The following is a 10,711-nucleotide window of genomic DNA, read 5'->3' as shown; positions in this document are numbered from 1 at the left end:
TTGAATGTGTTTTTTTTTTTAAATGATTGAATATATTTTAAATCGATTTCTTAGCTCTAAATATTTTTTTTATTAAATACCAAATACCCACGTACTTCCAGACGAGTCGGATGAGGAGAGCAAGAAGGACTAGGATCGTCACAAATAGAGCGTAGATGTCCAGGTTGTGGAGTTCAATGAAGCTCATGTGGACAGCCGGACTCTGCAAATGGGGCGCACCATGATGTCTCAGGACGTACTCCGTCCAGAAAACAGCCGACTGCCGTGGAGATTGGGGTCGATCCCTGTACAGAGCGGAGAATTCGCGAACTGCTTGCCCATACTTTTCATTCCCCAGGACCTCGTGGATGGCCTTGCCGAAACCGCCTTCCGTAATAGTGAGCAGGTCGAGGGCCACGCCATATCCCGATTCCACCAATATGGCAGCGTTCAAGGGTTGATCTCCGAAAATGGGCAAGACCACCATGGGTACACCATAGAATTGGGCTTCGGTAATGCTGCCCTTTCCGGCGTGAGTGACCAATAGTTTGGTGTTCGGATGGGCCAGGATATCGACTTGGGGCACCCAGTCCTTATACAGGATGTTTGAGGCATTGCCTGGCGTGTTCTCCAAGTCCTCCCACTTCCAGATAATGTTTTGTTTTAGTCCGGACAGGACTGTGAACATGATTTTGACGATTTCCGGCTTCAGCATATGACTCTTAATGTTGGAGCCAAATGAGACGAAGATGGCTCCCTGGATTGAACTGTCTAGAAACTTATCAATGTCCGTGGGCAGCGGATCTGGTGTGTCCTTCAATTGAATTCCTCCGATTTCAACAATTGCAGGAACCAGTGGTCGAATCGGATGTTCGCTGATTAAATGGGAACCGACGAAGACCAATGAGATATTCTTTTTCATCTCATTTAGGGTTGGAAAATCTCTTTCCGTAAAAATTTCATTGTAAATGCGATTAAATTTGTAATCAAAGCGGAGGGTCAAGTAACTGAGAATCAGGTGATTGGCCAAGTTCTCAGCTCGTTTTAGAAAGCTCATGGGACCGGTGGCAAAAGTAGATTCATTTGGAACATAGGAGGTCTCAGAGGGGTTTGCTACAAACTTATCAATCATGACGTTGGGCCGTAACATAAAATCGACGATTACAGGAACCTTCAGCTTGGCTGCAACTCCCAACTGGAAGTCGTTGAAGAAGGAGCCCAAAATCATCAGATCGAATTTGGTCTGGTAAATTCTCAGGAATCTCGGATCGGAAAGCAGATAAGCCTGGTTCCTGATCATCACATCTAGCTCATTTAAGAGGAGATACATTGTGCTGATAATGTCGTTCCTGCTCCCAGCCATGAGGGCCATCGTTTTATCCAGTGTGCGCCCCTGTTCCTCCGTGACGGGCACCACAATCAGGTGGATGTCCTTGTGCATCACCTTGGGCTGCATCATGGTCACCACGGTCACGTTGTGTCCTGCTTCGACCAGAGCCTTGGCCGTGGACATGTGGAGGATTAAGTGGGAGGGACTGAGGGCGCTGTAGATCCCCAGTATATTGGCTCCCTGAGTGGAAGCTATTACTGCGAGAACACATAAAACAACGAAGCGAACCAGGATCATTTTATCAAAATTTTGCCTAGCTTGTCCGATCAAAAATAAAACGAAACTCAGTCGAAATGAAACTGAAAGTAACATTTATAAAATAATAGGCAGTGTCAAGTTTATTTCATTAGATAGCAATTCTTAACTTTTCCGGTTTTTATTGACCAACCTTAATTAGCTCCTACTTAAAAAAAACCACAAACATTTTTTAATTTTTTTTCCTACCCATACGGAAATTGAACCGTCGTCTTCCTAATTAAACTTTAATTTAATTCCCACTAGCAATCAGGGTTTCTTGGAATCAAATGTCATTTGCATTGGTGCCAATGGTTTGGTTCTTGGTTTATTTATATTATAAATATGGTGAATTGAAATAAAACGTTCTTACAGTCTTAGATTTTTGTAAATATACCGAATTCCCTTTCTGCTCTCATAAGTTCCCGCTTTGAAACTTCTCGATAAAGTGCTAGGTTTTTATGATTTTGATTTTTCGACATCCTTGGCTCCAGAAACTGTTACTCTGCGAAGCTTTGAAAGCCGAAAAAGAATCGATAACGGTTTCCCTAGAAATTGGAAATCAATTGGGACACAGGCCACAGCGGTGCCCGAGAAACTTTGAACAGAAATCCATTTAAATGTCGAAGTGCCGTGAGAGAGCGAGGGTACCAAGTGGCCGGCAGACGATGGCCAATCTGCACGATAATCATAGGTGTGAAAAATTTTTGCGAGCAAAAAAAAAAGCCCAGAAACCGCAGAATCTGACAGCATAATGAATATATAAATCTGCACAAGGGTAGGATGAAACAAATGAAAATAACCTTGAATAAGATGAGCATTGGTTTCTTAACACATGTTTCCAAATAAAATGTAATAATAACCAAAAGGCAAAATAATAAGGAACGAAGAGCCATTAAAGCCATTGATAATATAATTGAAACAAAATATTGAATGTCTTTTTAAAATTATTGAATCTATTTTCTTGCTTGAGTCTGAATTGGGCCGGGACTTAAAATCAATTCAACCAAAAGGCAAAATAATAAGGAACGAAGAGCCATTAAAGCCATTGATAATATAATTTAAACAAAATATTGAATGTCTTTTTAAAATTATTGAATCTATTTTCTTGCTTGAGTCTGAATTGGGCCGGGACTTAAAATCAATTCAAGATTGCAAAAAAAAATGGTCAATAATATTTTTAATTTTTTTATTTTCGAAAACACTCTTTTATCTTGAAATTTTTTGAAAAAGAATTAAAGCGGAGTAATTCTTTTTGAAACTTGTTTAAGTTTTAATTTTTAAATCGAGTTTTATAATTTTTGTCACCTCTGGCTTAATTTTCAAAAGATATATAAATAGTTTTAAACTATACATATGTAAGTAATTTTAAAATTTCGCGCCAAACTTTCGATAACTTTTCGATACCGCGAAGTTGGAATGAAGTGACAGCCCTGCAAATCAGCCCTGTTTTACTCCACTGGCCAAAAGTGGCATCCTTGTTCAGCAGAAATCGCAAAGGTGGCAACCACACACGGCGACTGTATAAAATTGGAATAAAAATTGTTTTATTAAATTATAAGCATAAACAATGGCTGCCACCCCAAGCGCCCCGGGCAAGACCGAGATGATCGACCTGACCAAGCTGAACCCGGAACAGCTGATGCAGATCAAGCAGGAGTTAGAGCAGGTGAGGGCCGCATGTGGGTGAGCGATGAGTCAGGAGCGGGGTGTGGGGTTTCGGGAGGAGGGGCTCCGCTGCAAATGGCACATGCTTCTAAAAATCGCTGAATTTATGTGATCCCCAGGAGATGACCAAAATACAGGACTCGCTGTCGACGCTGCACGGCTGCAAAGCCAAGTACGCCGGCTCCAAGGAGGCGCTGGAAACCTTTCAGTCCAACTGGGAGAACCGCCAGATCCTGGTGCCGCTGACCAGCAGTATGTATGTGCCAGGACGCGTCAAGGATCTCAACAACTTTGTCATAGACATCGGCACCGGCTACTACATCGAAAAGGTACATAAGATTCTCCAACCCAACCGCACCATCTGCTAACAGCCATCTGTTTCTTGAACAGGATCTTGATGGCTCCAAGGACTACTTCAAGCGGCGCGTGGATTACGTTCAGGAGCAGATCGAGAAAATCGAGATATGGATCCTGCAGAAGACGCGCTTCCTCAACTCTGTGATCGGTGTGCTAGAACTGAAGCAAGCGGCTGCCGCAAAGATGCTGCAGGCACAGCAGCAATCCCAGCCAGCGGCCACACAGAGCTCCTAGGACCACCTCCCATCACGACCGAGACAGACACAGAGAGCATTAAATTATTAAACCTATAAACGAGATGTGTGCATTTAATTAACATAGTTTATTAAATTGTTCAGCTACTTTTTGGCCTCTTCCAATGCCACGGTGAGAACCTTTAGCTTTTGCTCGTATGCAGACTTCAGATCCTGTAAGAAAGGAAGATGTAAGCTAAGAAAAGGACTGGCTGTGATCCCAAAGCACCTTGAATATCCTCGACTGGGTGTCGTACTCCGAACGCAGCTTGTCGTACACTCCCTTCGAGATGACCAATTTCTTCTCTGTGAGCGCACACTTGTCCTGTTCCGCCTTGATCCACAGCTGGCTCTTCTCGAGACGCGCCTGCGTGTGGTCGCATTCGGCATTCTTCAGCTGCAGCATGTCCTTTGTCACCTGCAGCACATCCTTGATCGTCTCCACTTGAGTCTTGAGCACGGCTATCTGCTGCTCCTGCTGCTTGTTTACCTTGGTCTTCTCAAACAGCAGAGTTTTGGCCTTGAGAAGCAGCTCCTCCTGTTCTTGCCGGGATTTGGGTGCATCTGTGCCGCCCAGCATGACTGACTGCTTGAGGGACTGTTCTAGCTGGACCACTCGCCGCTTTAGCCGCTCATTTTCCACCTTGGCTTCCTGCAATCAGGGTCAGTGGATGGGTGCAGCCCATGGAAACGGGTCAACTAACCTCAAAGTCTTTGCGGAGTGCTCCGATTCGCTTGCGAGACTCCTCTAGCAGCGCCTGTTTTTCGCTCTCCAACGTGAAAACCATGTCGAGCAGTTCGTTCTGCGGCTGTTCCGGCTGGTGCACTTCCTCCTGGCCATTACCTGTGACATTGTTGTTCAGATCGCCGCCCACGGCTCCCTCCTCGTTATTATCGGCCATTTTATTGGAGAATACTTTTTAAAACTAAAAGAATCGTTGAGCAATGTGCGTTTTCCGTGCCTTTGGGTTGTGTTTTCTTTTTGTATTAATAGACCAAATAGATGCAGACGCTATTTATAGGAGTTCCCTCTCTCCGGCGCGCTCTGTGCCTGCTCTTGGCTAGATCACTCTCCCGAAATAACAAACCATTTTCCCTCCAGTTTAGTTTGCGCCTCAGCGTATTCTGAAGTTCAATTTATTATACATTGAAGCGTGGATGAGAAAGGATTACGGATGTGCGGTGTTAATACAGATCGCTTAGGGCAACACAATTAAATTGTTGTTACAATCAAATGGGGCGACAATTGAAAGTGAGTGATTTGATTAAAATTAAATGCCTAAACAGAGTAGAAGAAATGTGCTTCGCTCGCAGAGAAGAATGTTTAACCGTCCAGCTCGCCGGCAGCGCAGGCATCGGCATAGCTCTTTCCGCTCTTGTCCTCCGGATTCAGCTTGATCATGTCGTCAATACGCAAAATGGTAATGGCCGCCTCTGTGGCGAACTTCAGCGACTTGATCTTGGACATGGCCGGCTCCAGCACACCAGCCTTCTTGTTGTCCCTTACTAGTCCCTCGATCAGATCCAGGCCGGTCCACTTGAGGTCCGAGCGCTCGGGCTTCGTCTGGCTGGAGTTGTGATAGGACCTCAGCTTGGCCACCAGATCCGTGGCATCCTTGGCGGCGTTCACGGACAGAGTCTTGGGAATGACCAGCAGCGACTTGGCGAACTCGGCGATGGCCAACTGCTCGCGGGAGGCCAGCGAGGTGGCGAAGTTCTCCAGGTAGATGGAAAGGGCGGCCTCCACACAGCCACCGCCGGCCACCACCTTCTTGCTCTCCAGCACACGCTTCACCACGCACAGGGCGTCGTGGACGGAGCGCTCCATCTCATCACAGTAGAAGTCGTTGGGACCACGCAGGATAATGGAGGCAGCAGCACTAAGGAAGGTAAATAAAATATAATCATTGGAATTCAAGATTTCCAGCAGATTTAAACTCACCGCGCCTTTGTGCCCTTGATGAGAATGAGCTCATCATCGCAGATGCGCTCCTGGGCCACCTCAGCAGCCTCTCCCACCATGGAGGCATCGAAGCTCTCCTCTCCGTCCATGTTGGTCAGCGAGGTCAGGAAGGCAGCGCCAGTAGCCTTGGCAATGATCTTAAGATCACTCTTCTTCACGCGACGCACAGCCATGGCTCCAGCCTCAACGAAATACTTCATGCACAGATCATCGACTCCGCCGCTGACGAGCACTACATTGACTCCAGTGCCCAGGATCATGTTGATGCGCTCCTTGGTGATGTCAAGCTCGCGAGCACGGATGGCCTCCAGCTTGTCGGGATCGTTGATCAGCACCTGGACGCCCATCTTCATCTTGGTCTTCTGCAGCGAAAAGTCCAGGCAGGCGATCTTTGCGTTCACAATCTTCTTGGGCATCTGCTGGGAAGCAATGGTGCAGTTCAGGGCGTAGCCAGGAATCAGCACGGACTCCCGGGCGGACTTGCCATGGGCTTTCAGGACGTTGATGGCCTTGATCGAGTAGGCGGTCTGGCCACGGGGATCTGTGATCTTCACCGACTGGGCGGCGTCCACAACCATGGCGGAGAAGAACTCGGCATCGGCGCCAATGATCTTGGAGCTCATCGAGGTCTTGGCAATGTTGATAAGGGAGTCGCGACCCAGTTCATCCACGGGGGCGGTCAAGTGCTCGGAGATGTACTTGCAGGCCTCCTTGCAGGCAATACGATAGCCCGAGATGATTGAGGTGGGGTGGATCTTCTGTTTGACCAGCTCGTCGGCGTTCTTCAGCAGCTCGGCGGCCAGGATAACCACCGAGGTGGTGCCATCGCCGACCTCTTCGTCCTGCAGCTGAGCCAGCTCAACCAGGACCCTTAAAAATAGGTTGAATTAGTGGATTTATAGGGCCTTCCCGTGCGCCACAACTATGTTACTCACTTGGCAGCCGGGTGCTCCACTTCCAGCAGTCGCAGTATGGTGGCTCCGTCGTTGGTCACTGTCACATCGCCGATGTCGTCCACCAGCATCTTGTCCAGACCTACGGGTCCCAAGGAGCTCTTTACGATGTTGGATATGGAGAGAGCAGCCATAACTGAAAGGATAAAGAATCACAGTTGCAGTCATAACCTCACTTTGCAGGGCTTGTCTGTTGGGATTTGGAACTCCTCAAGTTGTAAGGTTTCTCTAAGATTTCCAATCTGTCTGATTGGAAAGCCCTCCCCCGATTTTGTTCCGGAACATTCTTCGTATAATGCGTGACCGCCTGGTGATTAAGAAACGTGCTTCGCCGGCAGACGCATCGCAGATGTCGGCAAATCCCCGGGATTCTCACCGTTCTGTGTGCGCACGGATGCGCCCGATTGGCGGGTGCCAGCGATGGACAGAGAAGGGGCCAAGGTCGACATTTTCTTTCGGTTTTCGGCGAGTTTTAATAAAAAACGAGACAAATCAAATACTGCTGCACGTTAAACCGCCTGACTCATGAGCTGGAATCGATTCTTTTCGATACTATCGATGCCGCCTAGTCGAGAAACATCGATGTCATCGATGCTCATCAGGGCATCAGCCATTATTTTTCCATCACTAAAAGGCAAATAAAATGGTGGGTGTACTCGCTAGCTGTGTAGCCCTGGTTAAATTTGGCTATGTATGTTTCTTAGTTTAAATATATTAATGTTAAAGGCTGAGTTTCTAGAAATTTAAACATTTCACTGGGCTTAAAAATATACATGGACTTGTAGACTTATAAATCTTCTTAATCCGATCATGCAACAAAGCCACAGAAGTTCCAAATAAAGTTTATCTAATATTTTGTACAAACAAAGTTTAGCAGTGGTTACATTTTTGAGTAAGATGCTATCGATTAATATTTAACGTTTAACGTTGATGAATCAATAGATTTACTTGTCGTTCATTGAGCGCTACCGAAAAATCCCATGACCTCTGGAATGGAACGAAAAGTAATGGTGATGCTGATCAAGAACATCAGAATATCGGAAATGTGCCCTTCTCTGCGTTGTAAACTTATTTCTAAAATTATAATACCCTCTACAAGGGTATTATAAATTTAAAATATAGACTTGCTGGCTATTTATTCTGTGTGTGGCTCATTTGTTGATTTCAGTTCAGTTGAGAGCGTGGTGCGATACGGTTGTTCCAAATAATGAGGTCGTTAAATTTAGTGATTATTGCGACGGTTTTGCTTTTCGCGAAGCTATATCAAATCGAGGCAGCTCCAGCTTTAGATTATTCTAAACTTCTAAAGACCATTATCGATAACTACGAAAGTCTAAAAGAAAAAGCCGACAAAAACGATGCCCTAAGCCAGGATCCTTATACTAAAAACAGAGAAATGACAGATTTGGAGTATGAATTAAAATTAGCTGATATTCAAATTACCGTAAAACAAAACTTAATACTTCACAAGGAAGAAGAGCTCAGTAAAGCACTCCAGGATAAAAAAAACAGTGCAAATAAATTTAATGAAACTATCAAGGACTTGCAGGACGAGTTTAATGATCTTCACGGAGTATTCGCCATGAAAGGCGATCTATTTAGTCTAAAAGATTCACAGAACATGGATACAATTAAACAGCTAAATGAGAAAATTATGGAGCTAGAAATACAACATAATATTACAATCAGGGATTTAAATACAATGACTAAAACTATCCAGGGTTTGCGGAGTGAGAATGTTAATGCTAACGAAGAAATCAGAATAAAAGATGAAATCTTAAATGAACAAAAAAAAGAAATCGAAAATAAAAGCGAAATGCTCAAAAGCACTGATAACAAATTAAATACTTTAAAAGATAGAATTAAAGACTTGGAAAATCAGTTAAAAGCTACAAAGGAGGAGTTGAAGCTTAAAGGCTTACTTATTATTAAAAAAGATAATGAAATTAAACATATAAACGAGGAGATTATTAATATCAATAAAGCAGTAAAATATCATGCAGAAGAATTATTAAAAATAAAGTCAAATCACATTTAACAAGAACAAGGAAGAGGCTATCGAAAATTACACTAAACAAAAAAAGAATGCTCACTGGTAAATTTAATTATTTGCAAGCTTTAAACAAATTTTAAAATATCTTAAATTACAGATCTTTCCGTGGAATATACCATACAAACGACCAAAGACAGAATATTCAATTCCAAATGTTAAAGTTAAATAAAACCAAAGAATACAAAAAAAAAAGAAATTGAATATACAATTATCAGTAATCGCAATAAAGAATTTTTTCTTATCGGCATCAATAGCTGGGCCATGAGTTCTTTCTAAAAGGTCAATTTTCTCTGTTCCAAAATAAAAAAAATATCAGCATTCGGTTGACAATCAGAATTGATTTCAATTGTTCTTGTTTTTTTATGTTAAAAGGAAACATTAAATATTCTTAATTCTGTTTGTCATCTATATATTTTCGTCTTCCCACTCATAATTAAAAATATATCTGACATATCGACAATATCTTACATTATTTTGGGCTTCGGCATTTTTTCCATTTTTTTAATTTAAGTTATCTGGGGTCTTTTCAACTCGTTTTAGGTTCATTAATGATGGGTCAATTTTCAGCTGTAATCTTTAAAATGATAATCATTTGTTGAATTTTTGGAAATAACACATTAGTAGTAATGTATAATTTAACATTAAATGTATTTATATGTTCCGTCTGGCAACGCCATTGTATTACAACAAGTGCGCAAAGAAATCTTTGCTTTTGTTTTGGTTTTCCGTTCGGGTGTTACTTTGGTCGCCCTTCCTTCCCCCTCCTTCCCCTCTTCCCTGCTGTTTTAGCCAAAAGCCAATTTGGCTTTTTGTTCTCTTTGCCCGGCACATCGTGCAATGTTTTTGTTCTGGCTGGTTTTTCTGCTCCATGCAATTAAAGCTGCCAGCTCCTGGTCCTTTTTTCTATACCTCCTGCTGGCTTCTGCTTTTGGCTTTCTGGAGCCAAGACAAATTGTCTAAGTGCAGTGGGTATTTACACTTGGGTTCACAATAATAGTAAGTGTGTAAAAAAATACTCAGAAAGCTGATGTGTACTTTAAACATGAAATAAATTATTAATTAATGTAAAAAAAATCCAAGAACTTGCTGGCTTTTTATTTATGTTTAAGAGAGTCATCGCCAAATCGACTATAGAAAATGTGTTATTTTTTTTACGGGAGTGCTATTTAATTGGATGCTTCTGTTTGGCTGGAGTTCAGTGTGGGTGTATTGGTAATGGGAACACCTACACATACAGCTACAGCTGATAATTGCAGTGGAAACAGCAGCGGCAGCAATGGCAACTGCCTCCTGCAATAAAAGTCACAATGGCGACAGCTCACGACACATTGCTCTGCCTCCTCCTGCTTCCCCCTCCCAAATACTTTCACCTTTCTCCCCAGTGTGTGTGTGTGCGAGTGTGAGTGTGAGTGTGATTGACGGCCGGCGGGCTTTCTCATGTATGTCGAGTCTGTAGTTATTGTTGAATTCAATTTGCCGTAAATGTATTGTTGGTCTGACTCGGCTTGTGGGACTTGTGGTCGCTTCTGTTGCCTTTGGTTACAGCTCATTAGCAGCAGCACACATGCACACACAAGAGCCGAGGACAGCCACTACCACACACACAGCGCAGGATAACACTGATATCGCGACTCGGTTAACTTAAATTCAACAATGTCGTAAGCGCCACGATCACACAATCGTATTGTACTTAAAAACATACAGTAAAACCTGGATTTACCATAATTATTTTGATTATATAAAAATGTTGACTTCTGACACAGAATACATAAATTATAAACAATTATCTCCCAAAAATATTTAATTCTATTTCATAGATATGACAATAATAAAATTTATCAGACTTAATTTAAAGTTGGTTTCAAAATTAGAAAACTATTT

General features: G+C 43.1%; 4 protein-coding genes across 4 annotated transcripts; 1 reads left to right on the top strand and 3 right to left on the bottom strand.

Annotated features, from left to right (window-relative positions):
* Positions 1 to 35: 35 nt before the first annotated feature.
* Positions 36 to 1,610, bottom strand: LOC108044517 (UDP-glucosyltransferase 2-like). Its single transcript, XM_017123556.2, has one exon. It carries the CDS (start codon positions 1,604 to 1,606, stop codon positions 38 to 40), a length of 1,569 nt encoding a protein of 522 aa, XP_016979045.2. The 5' UTR covers positions 1,607 to 1,610; the 3' UTR covers positions 36 to 37.
* A 1,468-nt stretch (positions 1,611 to 3,078) lies between these two features.
* On the top strand, positions 3,079 to 3,940 carry LOC108044526 (probable prefoldin subunit 5). The gene is made up of 3 exons (XM_017123566.2): positions 3,079 to 3,272; positions 3,391 to 3,600; positions 3,662 to 3,940. The coding sequence occupies exons 1-3, from the start codon at positions 3,174 to 3,176 to the stop codon at positions 3,860 to 3,862; spliced, it is 510 nt and encodes a 169-aa protein (XP_016979055.1). The 5' UTR covers positions 3,079 to 3,173; the 3' UTR covers positions 3,863 to 3,940.
* LOC108044525 lies at positions 3,932 to 4,855 on the bottom strand. The gene is made up of 3 exons (XM_017123565.2): positions 4,566 to 4,855; positions 4,091 to 4,513; positions 3,932 to 4,035 (listed from the first exon to the last, which is right to left on the bottom strand). Exons 1-3 carry the CDS (start codon positions 4,761 to 4,763, stop codon positions 3,967 to 3,969), a joined length of 690 nt encoding a protein of 229 aa, XP_016979054.2. The 5' UTR covers positions 4,764 to 4,855; the 3' UTR covers positions 3,932 to 3,966.
* A 103-nt stretch (positions 4,856 to 4,958) lies between these two features.
* LOC108044523 (T-complex protein 1 subunit alpha) lies at positions 4,959 to 7,322 on the bottom strand. Its single transcript, XM_017123564.2, has 4 exons — positions 7,154 to 7,322; positions 6,760 to 6,913; positions 5,804 to 6,694; positions 4,959 to 5,741 (listed from the first exon to the last, which is right to left on the bottom strand). The coding sequence occupies exons 1-4, from the start codon at positions 7,224 to 7,226 to the stop codon at positions 5,186 to 5,188; spliced, it is 1,674 nt and encodes a 557-aa protein (XP_016979053.1). The 5' UTR covers positions 7,227 to 7,322; the 3' UTR covers positions 4,959 to 5,185.
* Between the last annotated feature and the right edge of the window lie 3,389 nt (positions 7,323 to 10,711).

Source organism: Drosophila rhopaloa, unplaced genomic scaffold (genome assembly GCF_018152115.1).
Source record: "Drosophila rhopaloa isolate 14029-0021.01 unplaced genomic scaffold, ASM1815211v1 contig_167, whole genome shotgun sequence".
NCBI classification, from domain to species: Eukaryota; Metazoa; Arthropoda; class Insecta; order Diptera; family Drosophilidae; genus Drosophila; species Drosophila rhopaloa.
Note: the sequence above shows the minus strand (reverse complement) of the source record. Positions and strands in the feature narration are given on the sequence as shown.